Source organism: Eucalyptus grandis, chromosome 3 (assembly GCF_016545825.1).
Source record: "Eucalyptus grandis isolate ANBG69807.140 chromosome 3, ASM1654582v1, whole genome shotgun sequence".
In the NCBI taxonomy this organism is placed as follows: Eukaryota; Viridiplantae; Streptophyta; class Magnoliopsida; order Myrtales; family Myrtaceae; genus Eucalyptus; species Eucalyptus grandis.
In genome coordinates this window covers 64,135,674-64,161,825 of record NC_052614.1, presented here as the reverse complement: position 1 = coordinate 64,161,825, position 26,152 = coordinate 64,135,674, and the positions used below count along the sequence as shown (strand labels likewise).

At 40.5% G+C, this 26,152-nt stretch overlaps 2 protein-coding genes across 4 annotated transcripts; one reads left to right on the top strand and one right to left on the bottom strand.

Moving 5' to 3' along the window:
• Positions 1-3,112: 3,112 nt before the first annotated feature.
• LOC104440319 (2-oxoglutarate-Fe(II) type oxidoreductase hxnY) lies at positions 3,113-8,968 on the bottom strand. 3 transcript variants are annotated; one of them, XM_039308813.1, is made up of 11 exons: positions 8,711-8,968; positions 8,394-8,589; positions 7,916-8,014; positions 7,773-7,824; positions 7,033-7,154; positions 6,858-6,958; positions 6,718-6,776; positions 5,848-5,904; positions 5,192-5,230; positions 4,656-4,735; positions 3,113-4,074 (listed from the first exon to the last, which is right to left on the bottom strand). In XM_039308813.1, the coding sequence occupies exons 1-11, from the start codon at positions 8,816-8,818 to the stop codon at positions 4,010-4,012; spliced, it is 978 nt and encodes a 325-aa protein (XP_039164747.1). In that variant the 5' UTR covers positions 8,819-8,968; the 3' UTR covers positions 3,113-4,009. The 3 variants fall into 3 exon arrangements, with proteins under 3 accessions (XP_039164747.1, XP_039164746.1, XP_039164745.1); XM_039308812.1 differs by having other exon boundaries at positions 5,185-5,230; positions 6,858-6,934; XM_039308811.1 differs by having other exon boundaries at positions 5,185-5,230; positions 8,711-8,966.
• A 10,668-nt stretch (positions 8,969-19,636) lies between these two features.
• Positions 19,637-25,712, top strand: LOC104438220 (protein phosphatase 2C 77). The gene is given in 5 exon segments (XM_010051316.3): positions 19,637-20,184; positions 20,186-20,273; positions 22,558-22,845; positions 23,201-23,306; positions 24,965-25,712. Coding segments are annotated over 5 exon segments (1,284 nt in total). The 5' UTR covers positions 19,637-19,699; the 3' UTR covers positions 25,282-25,712.
• Positions 25,713-26,152: the final 440 nt, after the last annotated feature.

The following is a 26,152-nucleotide window of genomic DNA, read 5'->3' as shown; positions in this document are numbered from 1 at the left end:
GACTTTAAATTGTAAAAGTATAATACCCGTTCCTTCGCCTTGCCCAATCTGGCGAAACATCAATAGGGAAGCCAACAAAACATCAACAAATGCAAAACAGATGAACTTCTCCATAATGAACGGTCAGAAAAATGACTTACGATCTATATATCTTTTAGAAACATCTCAGGAAAATTTATTGGCAAGTGGCGGCTAACGTGGCTAAAGTGGCTTACTATCTCGGTAAGTGCACTTGCCAATGCTGCTCGTAGTCCCATCCACATGGAAATTTTTGGTCTCTCTTCCTCAGCTCTTCAAAATTTCCAATCCTTTGTAGGCTTAGCAACACGCCCACCTCGTCCAGAAATCTCGTCAAGTACGCAGAAAGTTGCATGTACAATCCAATCTACGTATCTATCGTTAAAAAGCTGACAGACCCATCCGTTGAATCGCAGGAGAGTCGATGCTAAGACATGAGTGTGGCATCTCCTTTTCACTTCCTTTCTCAAAGCGTTGCATGTACAAACTGGTAATTTAGGAGCAAAATAAGGCAGAAGCGACTGAACTATTGCTTCCATCAAGAAACATAGACAGATCATTGGCTGTATATGCATATGCATGTACATAAAGGTACCCCATTGGATGCCCGTCTCTAAGCTCATTAGGCACATCTGTACAAGTTCTCAAAGCATACCCCTACTTCGGGCAAACACGGCTTGACAGGCTTCCACTCTCACTGGAAAAATCTAAGCTCCTTCCCTTCTGTATACATTTAAATCAGCATGAGTATCGTGGAGTCTTCAAGACAAGTAGGTCTGACATTGGACAGGCGGAAACCTGCACATTGATGCAATTTTGAACAAACTCAGGATCCCATGCTGGTGTAAATTTGCTAATCTGCACCCTGTCTAATCACTAATGGAGCAACTATGTTAAACGCAGTACCCAAATCCCCACGCGAAAAGGATCCAACCCTTTAAAGAGAATGCAGGCGTGTGGTTGATCGTATCAATTGATCAAATCTGCCACAGGTCAATGCCTAATTCACGAGCAAACATTTTTTTCCTCATGAATCATGGAGTTAAACTTGATGCAGTCCTCTTTACAGGGCTTGAATGATCCCTGGATATGCAATATCCACTTCAACATGCATGTTCAAAACAGAGCACCAGCATTCAAGCACAATGCGTAAAGACACTTGCTCAAATCAAGGAGAACTCTCGTTCAAATCGTGGAGGAGAACTAGATCTTAGGACTGAGAACTGATAAGAGAGGAAGTAGAATTGCACCATCTTGTTGATATATAGGAAAGTAACTAATGTGCAGAAGACAACTTACTTGGGAGGATTTTCCTCTGACATACATGTTGGCAAGCACTCAATGAGACAATCATGACTAGGCTCCAGGAAAAATGCAATCTGCATTTCATGACAACATGAGCATAAGTAGAATCTTTTTTAACAGAAATATTAGCTCATGGTCATGTGTTAGCAATTCAAACTCCTAATTCTGTGGCAGTTCTCTCCAAGGATGCAACCGAAACTAGGAATAATAACTAATTGATCTTCCATTTCTAGGAAATGCTACTCAACCACCTGATTACAGCCATCGAAATCACCAGCTATTCATCTATGTCCACTTTAAGCAGTAAAATCTTCAGCGGGATGATCAGAGACAAACCGTTTATCTGATTTGTAGGGTCAAGGACCTGATCGAACAGAGGGGTGTAGCCTCGATGCTTCTCGTTCCTCAACAGCTTCATCTTCTCGCTCAAAGGCAGACCGAAGAAGCGCCTGCTCTGGACGAACACCTCCTCCATCAGATCCTGGCTGGCTCCATGATTGATCACGTAGAAAGAGCCGGAATCCAAGCACGCCTGAGGCCAACGGATCGGATTCATCCGTCAGCGTCCCTCTCAACTCGGAAACCGTTTCCTCGGTTTCACGCACCGGAAATCGAACTGAAAATAGCGGAAAAAGGCTGGAAAATCGAAGACCTGTTTGAGCAGGGACACCGACGTCGGTTATCGGCGCTCGAGAGGTCGATGAGGTCGAGAGCGGAAGCCGGAACTCCGGCAACGTCGACAGCGTTCGCGTCATCCATGCTCGCGTCCCGTCCGCCTGACTGATTTCACGGTGATGATGACGACCGACGATGATTGAGTGACGTCTTCTTCCCCTGTCTTAATGCTTTCTACAAATTGAATTTGTTCAATTTTTACAAAGCAAACGGCTCCTAAAATTCGAAAAACCTAAATAATAGTCATATTTACATGCATGATTATTCTTTTTAATTTACTCTTATGATATTTCATTTTTGAATGGCTAAGAAAATCATAGATTCTTGGAGAGCTATTCCATTTTCTATTACTCCTCGGACTAACACCTCATCTCAAATGAAGAGACTTTTGAACGATACGAACTCCATGAACCATATCAATTGCATTCCACAAATCATATGAATTACTTGCATGCCCGCCAAAAGTACAAAAACTGCATGAGTTTTTATACTTTAACTAATGCTCTATGTTACATGATGCAAACAATAGTAGAGTGAGCCAATGCAAGTAGGGGTAAGCACCGAGACTGATTCAATCCGAGAATCGGATTGAATTGATCTAAACCGATCAATTTAAGGCCGATTTTAGGGAGAATTGATATAGTTCTCAGTTCCATGAACTTAGAACCAATCTAGAACTAGCTCAGTTCCCAATTCTAAGGCTGGAACCGCTAGTTAAATAGGTTCCACCACTTCAGTTTTCAAGTTGAACTAAGAAATGAATCATGGTCTCCATTGTGAATAAACAATAACATAATTATTTCATCAAATATGTTACTAAGTGAAAAAGTGCAACTCTTACAATTTATTATAAGAATTTGATTTTTAACACAAAAAAGAGGAGTAATTCACAAATAGAACTGAAACCAGCAAAATCAGGAAGCAACAATTCCAAAAATGACCGATTCAATTCCCAGTCTCGAAAATTCGAAAGCTAGAATCACGAGGTGGATATCTAATTTCAAGTCGAGAATCAACCCACTCAACAACCAATCATCCCTAGATACAAGATTGTCAAAATTTCGAACGTAACGGGCGGAACAATGAATGTCATAGCATCTGTTTCCACAAAATATTTCCATTTTAATCTCTTGCATAATCAATTAACTGTTTAGAATACAAGAAAGCTAGAAGAGTATAATTAACTTGGTAACTGCTAATTTAACTGTCTATCTCACTATCTTGGGAGATTTTCCACCTACATTGAGAACAAAGAGCTAAAGAGATAGCCAGGTTCTTGTCGGAAGTTCTGTTTCCAGCGCTTGTTTCTCTTTTTTTACGTAGCGGAAGCGTCAGCTAGTCAAGCGTCACAGGAGGACTTCGAGAAGGGACTGACCTACTCCGCCCTTGAGAAAGATCAGAAAGATTTCTTAGAAAGTAGCAGCCAGCGTAGCAGCTAAAGCGACATACGATCTCAGTTTGTGCCCTTGCTAATGCTACTCCTAGTCCCACCCACACAGACATGCTTGCTCTCTCCTCGTCTTAGCCCGTCATACTTTCTATCCTTCGTAGGCTTAGCGACACGCCTACCTCATCCAAAAAATCTTGCTAAATATGCCAAAAGTTGCATGTACAGTCCAATCCGCTGAAACTATCGTAAAAAAGCAACTGTCCGTCCGTGGAATCACAGGAAAGTCGGTGCCAAGAAATATGCATGGCGTCTCCATTTCATTTCCTTTCTTAAAGAGTTACATGTACAAACTGCTAATTTAGGAGCCAAATCATGGAGGCAAGAAGACCAAAGTAAGGCTGAAGCCGCTGAACTATTACTTCTATGCATAAACATAAGCAGATTATTAGTTGTGGGTGCATATGTATGTACACGCGTGTACCCCATTCGATGCTCTTCTCTAAGCTCATCATGCACTTCTTTACGAGCTCTCGAAGTGTACCCCCTACTTCGGGCGAGTGCTGGTTGACAGGCTCCAGCTCCTCACAGGCAAACTCTAGACTCCTTCCTTTATGTATACATCTAAATCAGCATGAGTATCGCCGTATCTTTGGGCCAAGTAGGTCTGACATAAGATGGGAGGAAACCTGCACGTGGATCAAATTTGAAGAAATTTAGTATAGGATCCGATGCTGCTGGTGTAAATTTGCTAATTTGCACCATGTCTAACAACTATTGGAGTCACGATCAAAAAACCAAAAGGTAAATTACTGGAGTAGCTATGATAAATACAACACCAAGATCCCCACGCGAAGTGGTTCAAACACAATGCAAGCACGCAATCGATTGTATCAATTGATCAAATCAGGGACAGGTCAATGCCTAGTTTCCGTATAAACATTTTTCTTCATGAAAATGGAGTTAAAACTTAGATGTAGTATTCTTACTTCTTACCAAAAAAAAAAACTTAGATGTAGTCCTCTTAACATAAACGAAAAGTCCAAGCACAAGCATATGAGTTTGGATGATCCTTGGTAATGCAATATCCACTTCGACAATCACGTAAAAAGCAGAGCATCGACACTCAAACAAAACGCATAAAGTCCGTCATTTGAATCAAGGAAGAGAAGAACTAGATCTTAGGGCCGAGATTTGACAACGTGGGAAATACAATAGCGACATCTTGATGATATATAGGGAAGAAACTAATTTACGGAAGACAGCTTACTTGGGAGGATTTTCCTCTGACATACATGTAGGCAAGCACTCGACGAGACACTCGTGGTTAGGCTCCAGGAATAAAGCAATCTGCATTCCGTGAGAAAATGAGCATAAATAGGACTTTTAACAGAGATTTTAGCCAAAAAAACTCATCAACAAAAGAGAAGGTAATGGACGAATAATGCTAACAAGGGAATAAAAACAATTAGACTTTTTTTGCAGAAATAAATGTGCATTATTCCTGAAGATAGTTTCGAGTTGAGAGGAATTTCCCAAGAGTTTAATCACATGCTCGACTGACTTGCCACTAGAACGTGATCTCAAACCTAGGACCACTTTTAATCAGCCTACAACTATCCCAGATTGGCTTCAATTATACACTGCTCTTCCTATTAACCAACCAATCGGACTTTTATACACTGCTCTTCCTATTAATCAACCAATCGGACTTTTTTCAACAGACTCGACAAAGCTTCAATGGCTTTTGCCAAATTTTCCAAAAGATGACGTGAGAGAGAGAGAGAGAGGGGCCATACAGAATACCGTTCTTGACCATTCCCTATAACTCGATGGAGCGTGGACCTGATTGCAAAAGCCAAAATATATATATATAGATTAGTATAAATTTGACAAAAAGAAGCGAAAAAGCAGCAAGTCAAATACTTAAAAAAAGAATAGAGAATGAACTTGCTAATTATGGAGAACTACAGGACACCTATACAGCTCATTTCCTATATCACTAAACACGTTCTCAAGCATGACGACCGTGCATGTTAAGCCTTATCTGTGGTCAGCAATCTCAGAACACATACAAGGATTGATATCGAAAAATTGACCAATAAGAGCAATAATAACAAAAACGCTAGGATAATTCTTTTATGGTTTATCATTCACAAAGTGGACTCTGCGTAGAAAGTAATGCAGGTCATCAACATAGCATTCCAATTCAACAACTGTGTTTAACTTGGACTTTCTTCCCGAGGCAACTCAGCCAGTAATTAGGCAATGTCAAGAGTAGATGCTCTTGCACTACTAATGGGCTACTAATATCAACAAGAGCCAAGAGGGTACAGCTGAACTGGTGGAGTTTGGGACTGGTTACCAATCTATAGTAGCTTGCTTTAGAAAATCTCCAATCTTCATATTCAAGCTTTCCCCATGCCAATTTATTTGAATAGACTTCTATTAAAGCATATTACCTGAAAATACAATTGCTCCATCGTTCTAGCATATCACCAAGATTCACTATGAACGCTCTGTACCAAATAGCCATGGAAAGAATGTTAGTTTTCAGGATTGTTGTGAGATTGTTATGCTCTGTCAAAAAGTTATGCGGAATAAAAAACATGCTTGAGCAATGACATATTCTCTTCCGAAATTTTTCCCTCTCAAACTTCTTGCAACTGGACATATGTCGTAAGACATGTTCTAATAATTGGACCAGCAAACGATTAACCAAGAAAGAATGGTGGAAAACCATCATGTGAGTGTGTGCAACGGTGTTTGAGAGAGAGAGAGAGAGAGAGAGAGAGAGAGAGAGAGAGAGAGGGAGGGAGGGAGGGAGGGTCATCATCAAAAGGATTGAACTAATCAAAGTTATGATGAATACTTATACAGATGCAAATCGCAGATATGAAAGGAGAAGTGGATGAGGGCACCTCTCTAAATTTCTAAGTTGGAACTAATTTTTATCACCCATCTGACAATAATACTTTCTCTCTAAACTGGCATATCATTGCCTTTGTATGAACAAGAACTATAGTAGCAGATCAGGGTCAGACAAACAACGATGTTTGTCAGAAAGTTGTGACTAGTCCAGGGGTAGTATTCCACTCAACACCAGCATGAAGTAATCTTCCAATCATGCGTGTAAGGGGAAAATGTTATCATGAACATGCTCCAATAAATCAAAAAAGTACAAGATAAAATCAAAGTTAGTCCAAGTTAAATTAGTAATCCACAAATCACTAGAATGTAAATCCTAACAAAATGGCTTCTACCAAAAGTGTTCAATTTAGTTTAAATATGAGATCTCGAACATCTTCATCTCAAGTTCTGTTGGGCTTTACCCTTTCAAAGGTTGCACATATTCCCATGCCTGAGGTTTAGCATCCTTGTTCTTGCAAATCTGAATAAGTTTAAAAAGTTCCCTGCATTATAACCATGCATAGAGTCTGCACCAACAGTTTTATAGGAGAATATTTCATACTTGGAGACCCGGCACGTCATCTGTTGCCAACAAGGTAATAAACCCAAAGTCCGAATGTGCCCCAGCTCCATATATCCCTTTAGAGGGATCAGAGATTAGACCTAAAGGAATATCAACTGGATTAGAAGAAAGACTTGTCAGGCTTATTTTGTAGTTCACTGAAGTAAAAATCTACCTTCATAGTGCAACAAGCGCAAGATCGGAATAGGCTTGCTGAGTATTTCTGGCTTGTCAAAAAAATCAGCCTCCAGATCAAGTGCTAGAGCAATGATCCTTGCAACTACTTTCACCACATTTCTGATGAGCATATTTACAAATCAAAAAATTACCAAGATTAACTACCATCACTTTTTTATATCAACAGATTGCACTTGATCTTGCCACATAGATCATCTAGGCATTACTCTTGAGATATAACCAGATCAAAAAGTCAACTGTTTGAGAGATCCTATGCAATGAAAATTGTGACTACAATATCAGCCCTACCAATATAAGAAGTAGACACTTGAGTTGAGGTTCTTGGTTAGTGTGATTAATAGTAAATCTCAACAGCTAAAATTATTTTATTCAAATTGCAGCAGAGTTTCCTAGAAATTGTTAATTCAGCAGTTACAAATAACTTGAAGAGATTTACACCTTGGCCAACATAGGATAAGAGCCCAGGAGAGCATCAGCAGTTTGGCAGTCAGGGGCAATTTAACCCCCCTGGGGCATTAAAAGAACTTGGCACAATTTGACACAAGTGGAAGGGGAAGATGGTGACTATTGGGATATTGGAAAAGCCCCAAATTTCCCTTAAGAGAAATGGAACATCTCCGTATTATCTTTTACTCAGATGGAATAATCTTTCGCCTCTTGCAACTCACAATAAAATTTAATGTCCATAGATCTTTATCATCTATAGCAAAAACTCACAATGCCTGACTATGAAATATCTCCATCGTCTGCCTCCATCTTGGCAATAACTCTAGTGAAAACACAACGGTGAAACCAAAATAAGTACATATCACCAGCAACAGTTTGAAGTTGCACAGATATCATATTAAGCAACTGGTTACCTTCAGAAGGCCAGAGATTTGGTCCAAGATGAGGCTTCTGCGCATCAGGATCATCCTCTGGGACTTCCGTTCCTATATAGTATCCCTCCTTATAATCTCCTATATGATGTCAATGAAATCATTACTACTCAACCGATCTTCTAAAAATTATAACCATATAAATACTAACAAGTTTCATCTAAATCCTCCTTGCATTGTTCATGGTTTCGTGTTAGCACTTCAAACAACTCGCTCCTATTTCTGTGTCAGCTCTGATGAAGTATCCTCACTCCTCCCAGAATATAATTACAACCAGGAATAATAACTAACTAATTGCATCTTCCTTTTCTATAAGAGTTGCTACTCAACCACCAGCCACCAGCTGATTACACGAAGCTATCAAAATCACCAGCTATTCATCTAAATCAGCTTTAAGCAGAAAAGACCTTCAGTAATCTGACACCGAAAAGCGGAACAAATGAATTCGTCAGACACAAACCCTGAATCTGATTCGCAGCATCGAGGACCTCATCGAACAGAGGAGTATAGCCACGGTACTGCTCGTTCCTCAACAGCTTCATCTTCTCACTCAAAGGCAAGCCGAAGAACCGCCTGCTCTGGGCGAAGACCTCCTCCATCAAATCCTGGCTAATTCCGTGATTGATCACGTAGAAAAAGCCAGAATCCAAGCATGCCTGAGGCCAGCGGATCGGATTCATCCGTCAGCGTCGTGACGAATCAAAAAACCTTAGCTTCCTCGGTTTCGGCACCGGAAATCGAATTGGAATATCAGAAAAACTCGAGAGAATCGAAGACCTGTTTGAGCAGGGACGCCGACTGTTGGATATCGGAACTCGAGAGATCGATGCGGTTGAGAGCCGAGGTCGGAACTCCGGCAGCTTCGACGGCGTTCGCGTCGTCCATGCTCGCCGACGCCGCTCCGCCTGGCAGGTCGTTGCTCGCTTGCTGAGATCGCCGTCCGTTCGCCCGTGTGATTTCGCAGCGATGATGACGACGACTGACGACGATCGAAGGAGGACGGGACTCTGACTGAGTTGCTGGTAGGTGATGGAGGGAGTAGGGGACGGTTGAAAAAGAAGAAGAAAACGACGGCGTCTATGACTTAAAAAAGACAGCAAGGATATTTGGCGCGACATTATCGTTTTGACAACAAGTCACGTGACTTCCTCGTCGCACATTTCAATGCTTTCTATAAATTTCAAAGCATTTTTTCGTCTACTATCTTATGTGGTGTCAGCAAATTAATCAGTGAAGTTGACCGTTTTGACATTTTGAACACCGTGCTTTATCGATCTCAGTGCGCCATCAAATTCCGAAAAGCACATCTCCACGTGTGCTCGTGGGTGGAACCATTGAATGGATAGGTGGAATCAGGTTAGGTAGGATTTTGAGATTTGTCAAAAATGGCCTAATTCAAATTGATGCATTTTTTTTATAATATAAATCTATTGATCTTTACTCAATTTGATTTATATTACCAAAACACTTAAACTAATTTAAAAAAACTTAAATCCAAAATGGGATAAGAGCACAAAGTGAGCGAGCACGAGATCGAATAAAGGGTGACAGAAAGTGGAGAAAAGTCATAGAAATGTACTGAGTCTAAATAAGTCAAGAACCCATCTAATATCAATATTATTTTGAATTTATTATTTTAAACTAATTTATAACACATTTACTAATACATGATTGATTTATATGACAATTCAACCAATCAACTATCAGTTAAGAAATAGGCTTATGACCCATTTGGACAGATCTACCCGTAGGTTAGCAAGGGCTTGTGTCTCAAATGAGGAGATATTCTAATAATACTAACTCAATGAACTGCATCAATTATACTCCATGAATCATATGAATTGCTTGCATGCTCATCGAGAGCACGGAAGTGGCATTAATTCCTACACTTTTATCGGCACTCTACATTATAAAATATGAACAACAATGAAATGAGCTGATACAAGAATGCCATCGCGATTTCAACCTTAATGGGAGGAACAATAGACGTCATTGCATCCGTCTCATACCATGTATTTCCATCTCAATCTCTAGAATAAATCAATTAAGTGATGGTAAAAGAGGCTAATCAATTAGCTAGCTTTGCCAATCGAACTCACTTTTGGTGTTGGTTCTTGGGGGGATTTCGCACCTCCATAGAGGACGAGCTGTAGAGAGAGAGCCAAGTCGCTATGCAAGTCGAATGGTAGACATGGCCACAGCAGCGCACCTGCTTGGCCTCCTCGCCGCTCTCGGGATTGCCGAAGCCTTCCATGCACACCGCACAAGCACCAGCCGTCGCCACCGTGATCCCGTGAACCGTTTCCATCACCGGGACTGCCACTTCCGACCTCGCCTTCCGATGGCAGAAGCATAGATGATTCACCGGAGTCAGAGCTTCATCGAGGTCAAACATGAGGTCGATCGGATGGTCTGGTTTTGTCATCAGCTCAGAAGTAACGGTGGCCATCAGAGAGAGGGGGAGGTTTTGAATTTGAAGGAAATATGGTTGTCAAATAGTAATTTCTTGGTCACCTTGGGAAGTTGGGAACTCAGGGAGCTAAGGGAGATGATCCTTGTTCAATGTCCGGCCATCTTTCTATTTTGTATGGTTTTGGACTCTATTGCTTGCGAGCTTTCAATGGATGCCACCCTAATGAATATCTATGATTTAAACCTATATATATTATCCATTGATTATAAATATGAACATCACCTACATGAAAAGTTAACTAAAAATAAGTATGCGCAATATCCAAGTTTATGACATGCCAATTGAAATACTATTTGCAAGAAATTTTCTTTATTAATGGAGAACGTGTAATGTAACTCTAATTTGAAAATTCATTTAATTGTCCTAGTCAATGGTGATGGATGGAGTTGTATAATGAAAGATTGGTTAGGGCATGTATGCTAAGTTCCCCCTTTCTTGTGATCCAAATATTTTGGATCACAGAGACATCGGTTCCACTTTTAGAAATCGGAAATCGGACCAATATTTTCAAGAGTCAAACCTAACTAGCCAATTTGGTCCAAATGGTCCATTTTGCAAAGAGTGGACAAAATTCACTACACATCCTCGAATTTCATATAAAACCAACTACACAAATCCCAAAAATTCCATCTCCCAAATCAAGTCCACCTCTCCGGACAATCTTAAGAGTGCACTCCTCCGTATCGATCTTGTACATTTGGGATTTTTACTTTTGGAGTGCTCGCGCACGCTTGAAATCAAGACCGCAAGAAAATGAGCAAATTTTGCCGCCATCTAAGTGAACACTTGTTGGTTCCATCAAATGTCTTTAATTCCCTTAGTAAAATAACCCGATATGAACTTGCATGTGTTCCGAACTTACCAAAACGAGTAGACATGTACAAACCACGGGTGCTTTAGCGTGCTTTGGTCGATTGTTCTTTTAGATTCCTCGATCATATTAGAGACACCTTGTCTCGAAAAGCCTGAATAGAAGAAGAAAAAAAAGCAACAAAGACTATCCTCCTAATTCTTCCAATCGAACCCAAACTTGATTGTTAATCCTTAAAACCCTCACCAAATTGTACGTCCAAAATCCCTAGCAAACATAATCGGTTCCGTGGTAAATCCCTTTGCTTAAAGCTCTAGCAAAAGCACCTTTCACAGATGCGGTTGCCAAGGGACAAGGGCCCATGAATGGGATACAAGACACCTTCGCAGTGCAACATCTGAGTATAATATTCAAACAAAAGGTCCGTTTGTTTTATTGTAAACTTTATAGTAAAGAAAAATTATTAATTTTCATTTGTTTTATGATTTATAAATATTGGTTGCCTTCTTATTAGAAAGAAAAGTCATTTTCCATCATCTAAACTTGTTTGTTTTCGATTCATAGAAAGCATTTTCTGTTAATCAAATACCGAAAATTCGAAAAATATTACTTCAAAAATAGCTTTTCTTCACATAGACGGACTCGAAAAAACAGATATATCGAAGGGTGGGACGGGGATTTTGAACGAATGGTAAGGGTGGAATCTGGAAAATTGCAGAATTTAGAAGCCCTTCGATTTCAACGCCCTGCCAAACATTCATATCTAAAACCAGAGGGCACTTGATATGATCACTACCTAATAAAGGACTTGCTGCGTGGCAACAAATGGCGAGAGCGATAGAGACCTTTCCCGTACTTTGACATGATGACTGCCTAGTAAAAAGGCTCGTCACGTGGCATTCCAGAGAGATTGTGTCGGGGATATTTACACAAATCGCAAGCGAACCGAGCGATTACGACTTATCGACATGCCATACGGCTTTTGCTCTTTGGACAAACGAGAAACGAAAGTGATTTGGACTGTTTATATGCCCCGGTTTGGTAGGCTTCTAAATCTTTTAGAAGCATATCGAATACAAAGATTATGTACGTTGCATTCACGCATATGCTCCTAAGCATGATCCTCCAGTGGAAAGACCGAACTAGTGTAGCATATGTAGGCACGTATACCCCTTCACAGTGTTACACGGTCACTATTTGACCATGAAGTATATAGTTCATATATAAAAGACAGATATTAGCCTCTTCAAGTTGTAAATGGCATGCGCTCCGGCAGTTTATTTTTAAAAAGATGTGAGAAAGGAGAAGGAGAATAAGAAAAGATATTAAGAAGTAATGCTGATAATATCGAGATTATTTTACTAAATTGATTCGGATGTGACGGCATGTAATTTGGTCTTTAAATAAGTGAGTGGCATTTGACATCCAAAAAATTTGTTGCGTCACTTACTAAGTCAATTTAGTAAACTCGTGCTGCCCTCTTATATATGGTAACGTGTAATGTATATAGAATATGAGAGTTTAGAGTCTTAGCACTATTGATGTGATGTTGAGTGGACCTGTCTGTCTGGTACTCTTTTTTTGTCAACCCAAATCAAACTCTACTATGATGTTTATAGGTGAACTGTTTTAGGTTCCCTTGCTCATCAAAATAAGTTCATTAATTTTTGAAGTCCAAAACTGATCATGCATACTCAAAAATCCCAAACTTATCATGTCAGAGATCGGTTTCAAGTACACTCAAATTCTACATATATTCTTAATTGAACAATTATGATGAATCATTGCTTCTAACTACAATCTTTTGATAACAACTCATATTTAGATACACATAAATTATTATATATTAATAAAGTTAAAGTCTGATTCATGTATATCATTGGAAAATGGCAGCCCCGGGCCCCCTTGAGGGCCCGAGCCTCTTCATTTCCCTGTACCTAGCCGAGATTGGTTACCCGGGAAAGGCATCATGGGGATCCAAGGGAGTTACTCACCCCCCCGAAGGGGGTGTGGCCGAGTAACCCAGTGGGGCCGGAATATTTTTCGAGCCTCGATTCCCAGGTTCTACCTAGTTCTCCACCCCCAGGAGTTTCCTCCTGGGTTCCGTCACATGGGCTTGACGGGAGCCTTTTATAGACTTATTCAGGTCTCAAAGTCTCATTCATATATATCATTGGAAAATAAAAGCTCAAATTAGTAATTTTGAATTATACACATTATTGGACGCCATGAAATGATGTAAGATCGCGTGAAGACATAAAATAAGAAAAATACAAAGACTTTTTTTCAAATTCTTGGTGGATCAGGAGTCTACTTATCAAAACACGTTTTTCAAATCTTGAAACTTGAAATATGTCATGTACATCCTAAAATTTGTAATCGGACTAATTTCTATCAGTTCTTTTCTTAGGTTTTCAGTTCTTCCCTGAAAAAGGCCCACCCCAACCGATATTCCTTCCTTTGTATCATAATATCTAAGGAAATAAATACCTTTCTTCCCTAAACGATGCCCACCTTGCCTCAACTGATGTCCCTTCTGATTGCTCCTAGAACCAATCACTTTTTTTTTTTACTAGTCGATGCTATATCTTATGAAAAAACAAACAAATAAATAAATAAACACCGATTGCTTTTATTTCTTTAAGAAATAACTATATGTAATCGATTTGGCCCAATTTCTCTTTGAAATTAGGAATTGGACCGTCCAAATACAAGTTTCACTTTTAGGAACTGAAAATCAGATTAACACTCCTAAAAACAAGACCCAATCGGCCGATTTAATTCAGTCTGATTTGATTTGAGCAGTCTATTTTACATAGCTCCAGCTAAGAGTGGACAAAATTCACTACGCGTCCTCCAGTTTCACATAAAACCAGCTACACAAATCCCAAATATTCCATTTCCCGAGTCAAGTCCACCTCTCTGAACTATCTTTCAAGGTGCACTCCTCCTTATCGATCTAGTACATTCTCGGTTTTTTCTCCTGAAGTGCTCCCAATTACGCTTGAACCCAGACTGCACCAATACGAGCGAATTATGTCGCCATCTAAGTCGACACTTGTTGGTTCCATCTAATTTCTTTTAAGTCCCTTGATAAAATAACCCAATATGCGCGTACCTATGTACAATTCTACCACGAAACTTCCTTTTTCCCATGTGCATTCCGAACCTAGTAAAACGAATATACATGTGCAAACCACGGATGCTCTAGTATGCTTTGATCGGTTGTTTTTTTGTAGATTTTTCTATCGTACCAGAGACACCCTGTCTCAAAAAACCTGAAAAAAGAGAGGAAAAAAACGCTGTAACGAAGACTATCCTCCTATCTTTCCGATCGAACCCAAACTTGATAGTATATCCTCAACACCCTCGCCAAATTGTACGAGCAAAATCGCTAATAAACATAATCGATTCCCTAATAAATCCATTGCTTGAAGCTCTAGCAAAAGCGCCTTTTGCAGATGCGGGTGTCAAGAGCCCGTGAATAGGACACAAGGGACCTTCGCGATGCAACATCTGAATGTAATATTCAAATAAAAGGTGCGGTTGTTTTATTACAAACTTTATGATAAAGAAAAGTTTATTAATTTTCATTTGTTTTATGATTTATAAAAGTAAATTCCCTTCTTATTATTAGAAAGGAAAGTAGTTTTTCTCTCATCTAAATTTGTTTGTTTTCAATTCATAAAAAAAATGTTTTTCATCATTTAAATATCGAAAAGTCAAAAAATAAATTCGGAAACAATTTTTCTTCGAATAGACAGACTAAAATAATATATATGAAAGGACCACCGCCGCGGTGGCTCCATTGATAAGCGCCCGATCCTCGCCTTTTTAGAGGTGAAGGGTTAAAACCTGGAGGCGTAGGTGTATTAAGTGTGGCTCGGGGTGGTGGGTCCTCCCGCTTAAGTGTCGCACCCCTAGGGGTTTACGGCGCGGCGTCGATCATTGCCAGGTTCCTCCAACACAAAAAAAAAAAATAATAATAATAATAATAATAATAATAATAATATATGAAAGGGTAGTACAGGGATTTTGAACGAATGGTAAAGGGTGGATTCTGGAAAATTGCGGGGCTTCGAAACCCCTTTCGATTACGACGCCCTGCCAAACATTCATATCTAAAACCGAAGGCGCTTGATATGATGACTGCCTAATAAATGGCTCGCTGCGTGGCATCAAACGGAGAGGAGCGAGAGTAGAGAGAGAGAGACCTTTTTTTCCGTACTTTGGCATGATGACTGCCTAAGAAAACGCCAGTCACGTGGCATTCTAGAGAGATCGCGTCCGGGATTTATATAAAAATCGTAGCTGGATCGAGTGATTAGGACTTTTTAACTTACGTACGACATTTACTCTTGCAGCGATTGGAGAAATGAAAATGATTTAGGCTGTTTTATGTGCTCAGTTTGGCAGGGTTCTAGAATTTTTAGAAGTACATCGAGTAGAGAGACTATTTATGCCGCATGCGCCAAGGCATCATCCTCTGGTGGAAAGAGTAAACTAGTGTATCATTTGCACGTGGATATAACCCTTGACAATGATTTATAGTAAAGACAATAATTCGCATCTTCAAGTTGTAATTGACACGCACTCCCCCAGATACATATCTTAAAGTTTGAAATTGGACCGAATTCTTACTGGTCTGATTTTCAGATTTCTAACATGGAAGGGAGAGGTAAGGGGTTTAAATCTCCACTTTCTTAGGGGGATGGGGTGGGGACGCGTAAGTTTCAGGAGTGGGTTTCGACTCCCACGTCCTATAAGAGACAGGGCAAAAGTTTAAGAATGAGTATAGAGTAGGAATAGAGTAGGACTGACAAAAAAAAAAAATTGTTCTCTAAACATGCGCACTCCTCCGATGTTCCTTCCTCTCTAATGTAATATCTAAGGAAATGAATACTCATGAAAACCAGTCTCTCGTAGGGCGATACGTGTCCACAAATAGCGTGGGGCCCCCCCTGCGGTGGACCTGTAAATAGGCCCCTCGCTAGTCAGCTGTAAGCCGTCCGATCCAAATCCGAATCTGAAGAGGTGTCGCATCGGCGTTCGCCTCGCACGTGGCCGGTCCCAACTACATGGCCTCTGCAGAATGCAGAATGCTCTACTGGGTGAAAGATATCGCTCGACGAGAGCCCTAGCGACACGTGGACTCCGACAGAATAGCTACTGAAAGGTCAGTTTCAAGCCTTAGCTGGAAAAGCAAAATTCATCGAAGTTCCTAGTAACTTTTTCCAAACGTAGGAGTTGAAAATAGGAAAATCTCACTTGATACAAATTTCTAAAAAAAAAAAAAAAAAAAAAAGGTCGGCATAGCTGATTGCGAGATTTCTACCTCGCGAATAGAAAATTATCAGTTCAAATATCGTCACTTGTGTATGGATTACTTTGAATTAGAGTCATCTACTCGCATTAAAAATTAAAATTGAATCAGTTTATGAAGTTTATTAGTCATTTCATAAATCTCCATACAACAAAACATATATGTCATCGGCCTTGAATTAAAAAAAGGAAAAAACCATTTTCAGATTGTTTTGCTTACATTGATTGATTTCTTTTAATGGTTTGGATAAGATCTTAGTTGAAAGGGATAGGAAAGGATAACAATAAATAAGATTGAGATTCTAAAGTCCGGTTATCAATACAAAATTAAAAACAAATGAATAAATAATTAGTAGCGTCGACTGATGGTGAGATGATTTCCAATTTTTTTCTTTAGGGTTGCCTTCAAGAGAATCAGATGTGTGACGTGATGTGATTTGACATGATGAATTAGTTCATTATTAAAGGCTAATTGATAAAGTCACAAATCCATATAAACATAAGGTGAAGAGAGAGGCATGTGCACGTAAGATGTTTGCATATAATTATTTCATATCTGTGTGTAATTTTTCACATTATTTCACGAATCAATTTAAATTCATCAATCTATCACTTGAATGGGTATCTTCACAGCAAAAATTAAGCTTCATTGTAAAACCAAGTGCACCATCAAATTGAATAAATCATACGTAGAAAAACAAAACCAACCACTGAGCATGGGACGTCATTTGATTCCTTACCCCTTTCATACCTTGGTAAGGTGTCCTGAGATAGATGGGCAATTTAATGTCGTGTGATTAGGGATGGAAAAAAAAAACCATATGACGTGGCCATTCAAGGAAGTTTCCTTTGCGGCGAGACTTTGAACAACAAATACCGTCGTTTTAGCGAAAGGTCCCCATCAAGAGGTCAAATTCTACCTAATGCGCGGGCCCCAGTCGCGACACTTAACTCGCCACGTAGCCGTCTAGGATGGTGCACCTGTCGTGGTAGGTGGGGCCCCGCCGAAAGTTCCTACCGATGATTTTCAGATTCCTCGTGATCCGGTGTGGGCTAGCGTAGGCAAAGGCATCACGTTAGCCCGTCGAGCGCTCTTTTCTTTTTTTGGCTATTTAGTTTTTTTTTTTTTGAACAGATTGGCTATTTAGTTTAGAAAATGAGCTTGTAATTATCATTCAGATGAACACAATTCTTATATATTTTTTTTGAAGAAATTGAACTTGATATTCAAAGATGAGTTTGTGATTGATCAGTTCAAAAATTTGAATTATCACATGAGATGGGGTGTATTTTTACGTGATCATAATAAATTTTGCAAGTAAATAATATGAAATTGATTTTTCTATCTCTTCTCATGTACAAATTTGATGGAAAGCAACTTGCATAGCTCGATAACAACCAAAACTTGGTGATTTATCGAAGAGTTGCATCTGCTTTATTGATTTGAGAATCCACAAATACATAAAATTGTGATTTTTTACAATCATATATATTATGAGGTGTCTTTTATAATCTTGGGGCACGGCGCGTGAGGGTCCTGCTATTTGCAAGTCTCGTAGATGGACCACTAAATATTAAAAAATGATTTCCATATGGTTCCTACCCATGAGATATTATGATAAGCAATTAGCAATTTGCACGCATAAAAAATAGCGTTGACTCGCAGGAGTGCCTTACGGAAAAAGTGCCTGTCCACATTTAAGTTTATTCGAATTACGATAGCATAAGTTGAACTTGTAGCATATGACGACAGGTCAAATTGAAAAAGCAATTTATTCTTTTGAAAAAAAAAAAGAGCAACGTTAGATATATGACAAATTGTCTATAAAATTAGTATTCTTAACAATACGACGAATTGTAGATAACCATTTAAATAAATCGAGTTGTATTTAATCTCCCAATAAGTGTTTGTAACGTAATTTAATAAATTAGACTATCATACTTAGCATTATCCAATTAAAAGAGCCAAAAACTAAAATTAGAGATAGAACATGCGTCCACTACATAGACATCAAAGTAGGCCATATTAAGATTTTAGCTAGAGGGCCAGAATTACCATCTTCAACATTTCTCATTTAAATTATATTAGCCTTTCGAAGCGCATGTGTGATTATTTTATGTGCAATATCACAATGAATTAATAATCACATTAATAGCTTCGAATGGAGAAATAAAGTTATTTTAATCGTAACACCATACGGATTTTAATTTAGAAAGCAAACTTTCGGTGAACATGTTGTGATTATCTTTAAAAAAAAAAAATAGAAAGAGAAAAGTGAGAAAATGATGAAATTGGATGTGGCCCCGTAAAGACAATTAAGGAACTCCACAGCATAGCTTTTAGGGAAATTAGATATGCTACCCTTTTTTTTTTTTGCCTTATCAATTTTATTGGTCAATTTTCACTTTTGTCGCTTTCAAGATAAAATGCATCACGCTGTGCGGAGGACACGTATATGACACTTTTGATATAAATATATAGGTGGACATCTTGAGAATTTTAGTTTATTTTTATTACTCGTCTTTCCACGGCGCTCCAGAGTCAGTCGCCCCTTTTTCCTTTTCCCTTTTTCCCTTTTTCCGCAAAGAAGCGCCTTATAAACGTGGGGTTCGATTTTTTTATTGAAAAAATAGTTTCGGGTTCGCTCAGATAAAAAAAAAAAAAGGTTTTTTCCGCCGCCTCGAAACTTGAATTCAACGCCTTTTCTTTTATTTTAAACACGAAAAAATAATTTAAAAAAAAAAGCCTCCGAGCAAGCCGCTCCGAGAATTAAAAAGAAATGGAAAAAAGCCGGCCATTTATGACGCACCGTACCGATCACCCCGGCCACGTCATGCGCAGGCAGCCCGAGCGCACGGGCTCCCGTCGACGTTGCGAAGCACCCGATCCATCCCCCCGCCCTCCCTTCCCCGCGCGACCCGCAGAGACGGTGAAAGGACACGTGGCGGTGGAGCGGAAAAAGGGAACTGAATACGACTCCCAATGACGCCCCTCATTCCTCTCTGCGGATGCGTGTGTCGTCCGACTCATATCCCCTCACACGTGTCGCCATCCTATATGCTCCCCCTCCCTTCTTCTATCCATCTCCTCGCTCTTTCTCTCTCTCTCCTCCCCCCCCCACTTTCTCTATCTATCTCTCTGTAGGTTTTCCTCCGGTGAATGAGAGAGAACCGGCGCGGAGAGGAGAGAGAGGGATTCCGCCGTTCGGATTATATATCGGAGCTAATGGAGCAGCCCGAAGAGGAGGAGCAGCTCGAGAGCTTCGACTCGGAGAGCTCCGGCGCGCTGTCGATACTGACCATCACCGAAGATCCCACGAGCGCCAGCAGCTCCGGCGACCTCTGCTCCTCCAGCGGCCCCGGGAGCAGCGGCGGGAGCTCCGGCGAGATCCCTGCGTGCGCGGAGGAGGCGGCGGCGGCGGCACCGAGCCTGCTAGCGGCGGAGCCAGCTCGGCCGAGGGAGGAGGGGCTGGCGGGGTCGACGGAGGCGGACGCCGCGGCGGCGGCGGCCGGGAAGCGGAAGTGCGTGGGGAGGAGCAACAGGGGAGTGGCGTGGGGGTCCACCTCGATCATCGGGCGGCGGAAGGAGATGGAGGACGCCGTCGCCGTGGTGCCGGGGTTCATGTCCCGCGCGTGCGACCACGTGGGGCTGCTTGGCTCCCGGCTCGAGGATCTCCGGCGAGATCTCGCCCGTCCACTTCTTCGGCGTGTACGACGGCCACGGCGGCGCTCAGGTAAACTCCCGCTCGCGAACCGAACGCATCTCCCCCGCGTTCATCATGTTTAATTTGCCTTTTTAATCCATTAACGCCGGCAATTAGGCCCGGAACTATCTAAACCGATGGATATCTTACAATGCACGGCCATCCCAGTATTTTGGAAAAATCGAAATTAATATCATTATCTTCCTAATTTATTTCCATATCGTGCAGTAATTCCATTCGAGTCAGCCCAATATGGTTTAATTTATCCTCCTCCCAGTATAATTTAAAATTTCTTGGCCGGATCCTAGATTGGCACCTTTGAAATTATTTTATTAGGCAAAACGAAAAAAAGCGTAAATTTTTTTTTTTCACTTTTACCGACATTTTAAGTGACTTTATTTTTTAAAAGACATCGTTTTTTTCTATTGAATGACCCTGGGGGTTGAGCAATAATGAATCCCTGATGGAAGCCGGGAACACTTGTCGCTCGCGGAGTGGTGCGTGCGTCGCAGCTTTTCCCCCTCCCTTTTTCGAGAGCCCGGGACACGCGTCTCCGCTCAGGCCGCGACAGGCTTTCCATCTCCCATCGAAATCCTGGGGCCGCGGGGGAGGCATCGTGGCCGTCCACGTAGCCCGGGCCTCTCCGGGCAGATGGGAACGTGGAGCACGAGGAGGCGGAACGATCCAAGGGAGGCGATCGCATCGCTTAGTAATTCCAAATTTGATTTTGGAAGCGGAAGCCGACGGAGGGATGAAGATCGTAATTTTATCGTCTAATTGTGCTAATTAAATTCCGGGTCGGACAGAAACTGGGGACGGACCCCGGCGTTTGCGTTTGCTGCCACGTGTGGCATTAGAGAGACAGGTGGTCCCCTAGGCGCTTTTATGGCGAGCATAGCTTGTCGGAGCGTGTTCTCATGATCGGGTTTACCATGTGGTCGCGTCTGGTTGGATCTTTTTCGTGAGGTGGGGACCTCGGAAACAAGGCCCAAAGGTGGATTCACTGTTTAAAGTTCGCTTTTTTATCTTTGCCTTTTCTATATAGAAAGCTCATGGTTATTCGAGTTCGGTATAGAGGATTTCCAAGCGGGGGATTGTTTGTGCTTAGTTTAAGAAATTTGTTCCGACCCGATACGATCACAGTTGCGCCGATCATTTGAGACCCACACGTGTGCCGAGTTTCGGCAAGAATTTGGCTAGACCACTGAATGTGTGTTACATGATGACTTCTAGATGAATTAACTAGTCAGGATTTGAATGGTTCCACTGCTGCTCTAGTTTTTTATACACCGTTGATGTTTGCATGTCAGCGGAAGGTGCCATGCCAAATAGGGACAGCTGTCGTGTATGACCAACAGCTATCAGAGACCCATCAACATCAGAATATGGCTGGTACTGGTACATTTTATTCCAGAAGTGGCCTAACTATACAAATGGAACTGTAATATTGGCGGGGAGGGGACCCAAAAAAAAAAAGGAACTTGTCTGCAGTTCATGATGCCTTACGGTACTAGGTAGTGACTAGGACCTTGCTCAATCCTAGGGGGTGGGAGGTAGTTCACGATACCTTCTGGTGCTTGTGTACTTTTGTGTATGGTTGGTATGTGACAAATGGTATCCAACAAAAAGGAGCAACAGTTTAATCCCACTTTTCTATTGCTTTTTTCCTGGTCTCATTCAATGTGCTTATTCAGTGCTTATGAGAGCATATTCAGTGTGATTGGTCTGCGTTTGTTGGGTCGAAGGAACTTTTGCGAAGTCCAGCACTTTGTTAATTATATGCGTTCTAGTAGATTTTTCAAGAGCAGGAAACTATCTACTTTCCGTTTGTGGTTATGCAGGCACATGGCCGATAATATTGGTATGGTAATTGGGGTCATGAAAGTAATGGTATTGGCTCTAGTTGGTTGTCATACGTTGGTGCAGTAATCTTTTCGCTGAAAGATGGTGCTAATATTAGTGTCAGTTTTGTTTGATTTTCATGGATCTTGTTATGGTATTCAAGGCAATTGACATTTGAGAAAAATTGAAATTTTTCTCACTTTTGAATGGATGAGTAACTTGATTAACCCAATTTAGTTTCTTCATCTACGGAGGATGTACTTGGAAATCCTCCTGGATCAATATGAAAATGACCTCCTTTACTTCATAAGTCATAAAGCTAAACTTAACAGAGGACATTTAGTGGTATTCTCCTGGAAGAGATCTGGTCTGAAAATTATGTTTATAGTATAGTGAAATGTAGCATTGCAACAATGACGCATAATCCTGATCACCATATGCAATACAGTTATAATAATTTTAGAGTATGTAGGTGGCCAATTTCTGTGCTGCGCGGATGCATGAAGTTATAGCCGAAGAATGGAACAGGGAAGTAATGGATGGGTTCGAGTGGCAGAGAAGGTGGGAAGCAGCTTTTTCTACTGGTTTTGAGAGGGCTGACAGTGAAGTCATGACTGAAGCGGCTGCACCTGAAATGGTAGGATCAACTGCGGTTGTGGTGATTCTATCCGGCTGTCAGATAATCACTTCCAATTGTGGTGACTCAAGAGCTATTCTTTGCCGTGGGACTCAAACAATCCCCTTGACTGTTGATCAAAAGGTTATTCTATGAAGCACTTAAAATTTGACAAGACCTCTTGATGATATTAGTCCTGTTCAAATCTTTTCACCCATTCGAAACATCTGCTGTGATTCTCCATAATATGACCTTCGAGAATACAACTATCCCGTGTTGACCATGTATGTGCATTTGATGGGATTACATTGAACATGGGTTACACATCAAACTATGGTGACTTTGTCACATATTAATTTCATTAGCGCCCATGAATCCAGAAAGGATGCTAGCCAATTATGGGGTTATCTGAGTAATCCGGGCAATGTTCTTTGATGCATCTTATGTCTATGCTGATATGACCTTTAAAAAATTTGTTGTTTTTGCTGATTTTATACAGCCAGATAGACATGATGAACTGATGCGGATTGAAGGAATGGGAGGGAAAGTCATAAACTGGAATGGTGCTAGGGTGTTTGGAGTACTTGCTATGTCCAGAGCTATAGGTTACTCTCATCTCTGCCCTTGCCATTCATCTGGTATCTTAATTCTTTAAAATCGTTACCATTTCTCTTCAAAGGAGGTATCTCTAAGAGCATCTAAAATATGCTCTCATCCTTCTAGAGTGCTTCTTCATCCTCCTTTGGTTATGACTGTAGAATAGATCTGCGGAATTTTTGGAATTCCACTAGAATGAATGCTTTTAACGTGAAGAAGGATCTCAGAGGAGTATTTGAGTACTGTGTTAATGTTATTGCTCCTTACATGCTTAGGAGTCCTCCCGTTTGATAATATAACAGATAGGCTTTTCCTTTTCCTTTTAAAGCATGTTGCTTTGCGGGCAACCTTTATCAACTAAATTATTCCACCTTGAAGCCGTGAAATTTTATTGTGCTTCTGCCACAGATAGATTTTGAAGAGAACTCAAAACTGCCTAGACTTACAATGACAGGACCAAGGTGATAGGTGCCCTGATCAAATTTATTGATTTAGAAGTGATGATATGGAGCAGATAAAAACAGAGAGCATGACGACAGTGCAAATAAAGACCTTATTTTCTATAGTTGTTGCCTGGAAGTATGAACTGGGAACATCATGAAGAAAATCTACCATGTTATGGTTTGTCTAGTATAAGAAGTACAACTTTGACAAAGAGAAAGTATGACAATGGCGACTTCTCTAATCTTGACTTTATAGGTGGATTAATTTCACCATCCTACTTGTGGGAACTTAGGACTAGATTCTTGGGGATTAACTAAGAGAACCAAACGCCGTACTTTCAAAGATTTGACTGTGGACATAATTAGTGCCTGACCTTTTTATATCAGCTTGCAATGTAAAAGAAATTTCTAGTCATGTATATTTGGACTAATGAGCTTTGGTTTTCGCTTAATAATCATCTGATGAGTTTTAAGAGCACCACCAGCTGGCATTGCCACCAAACCACATTGAAAAGTCAGAGCAGAAAACCAATTTTCTGAATTGTGGTCTAATGGGCTTGGATGAGTGTTTGCCGTTGAACTTAATCAAAATTGGTCATCCTCCTAGTTTCTGAGAAAGCTATATATGTTTGTTTTAGGAATTAGCAATGCAAAAGAAGCAGGAAATTACGTGGCGATTATATTTGATTTTTGCCATGTATGGTAGTTTCAGACAGATTGAGTGATTTTGCAGAGCATTTGTTCTGGTAGGTTGTCAATCAAACGTCGAGGGGAGTAGATCTCTCTGAACTCAACATATGGTGGTTGTAACTTGAACAGAAACATGATTTTACCAGTGGAGGTTTTCTTCTTGACTCCTTTCAGCAAACCAAATATGAAGAGATTTTTACGTTTGTCATGTCTTATTGGATCAATTGTTGTGACCATCATAAAGCAGATTCCTTAAAGGGAGTCCTTCATGAGTGAACATGCTTTAATGTTCAAGATGGCACACGACCATGCTCATAGTAATTTATTTTATTTTCTAGTAGACTTATCCAGAAATGCACCACAAAGAGATTGTCACTGTGATATTGTTGAAATTACATTTTGTATGAGCATATATTCTGGTTCTGGAAGTATGAGCAGATTAAGTTTAACAATTGTATGCAGTACTTATGCATTGGTGCTTAGGGAGTCCATCCATTCTACTGTTGGTAATTTCCATCTATCTTATATTTCAGGTGACCGGTATCTGAGGCCGTGGATTATTCCAGTGCCTGAAATCACTTTTACCACAAGAGTGGATGAGGATGAATGTTTGATTTTGGCAAGTGATGGGCTCTGGGACGTCATGACTAATGATGAGGTTGGAGAGGTGGCTCGGCGCCTACTAAGGAGACGCCGCCGCCTCATGGTCGATGAAATCTCTCCAGCACAAGCCATAGCTAATTATCTTACTGAGACGGCCTATGGGAGGAACAGTTCTGATAACATATCAATCATTGTTGTTGATTTAAAAGCGAAGAGAAAGCGCCAGCAAAGGCCACAAGAGGGTTGAAGATACAATCTTTATCCCTATTACTTACATCCCATTACTTTCCAGCTCTAATATCTGGAGACAAGGAGACCAGGAATGATCTAGTGATATTTTGCATTTCACAATGACTAAAGGAACGAATTTAGCTTGGATAGCTATCATCCCAACCTGTACAGAGCTGACTGGCGAAAATTTATCGCTTCCTGGAACTAGAATCGGTTGTTGCCATGTAACACTAAGTCAAAATCCTCAATTTTAGTTGGTTTGGTCAAAAGGAAAAAGATGACGAAGCTAGCATTGTTCCATAGGAAGCAAAGCACTGTTCTATGTAACTTATTCAACGATTATCCTGCAAATGAAAGCCAAATTGTTCTTTCTTTGCATATCTTCATTTGAATTACCATCCGTCCACACTCTTTGCCTGGTTCCTTGGAGAATGTTGTGTGTTTGGATGAGGGCAACCCAGATTCCCAAGCCATTACGTGCTTTTTGGCATTTGAAGAATCCTAGAATTATGAGATGTCTATTCCTCTGTCTCACGTGCTTTAGGAACAAATTATATGTATGTGCTGGCTTATAAACTTCGCGTTAGATTTATCAAAGCTTCATGTTTGTAAAATTAGCATTACTCTGAATATGCATTATGGGTGGATTGTCAAATCTGGTTTATCCTGCCAATCGTGACCAACAAAAATATGGATGTATAGCTACAATGTATTCTTTGGATAATAACAAATTAGGCAGAACAACTACTCCATGTACTAGATTTAGCTGGAGGATGAAATCACTGTACTGTGTGGAAGGAAAATACAGCAACTGTTTTGACAGGTATCGAGTTTACAAGGAAAAGGCAAAAGCTGTTTTCACAGATTGGGATCATTGAGAAATGGCG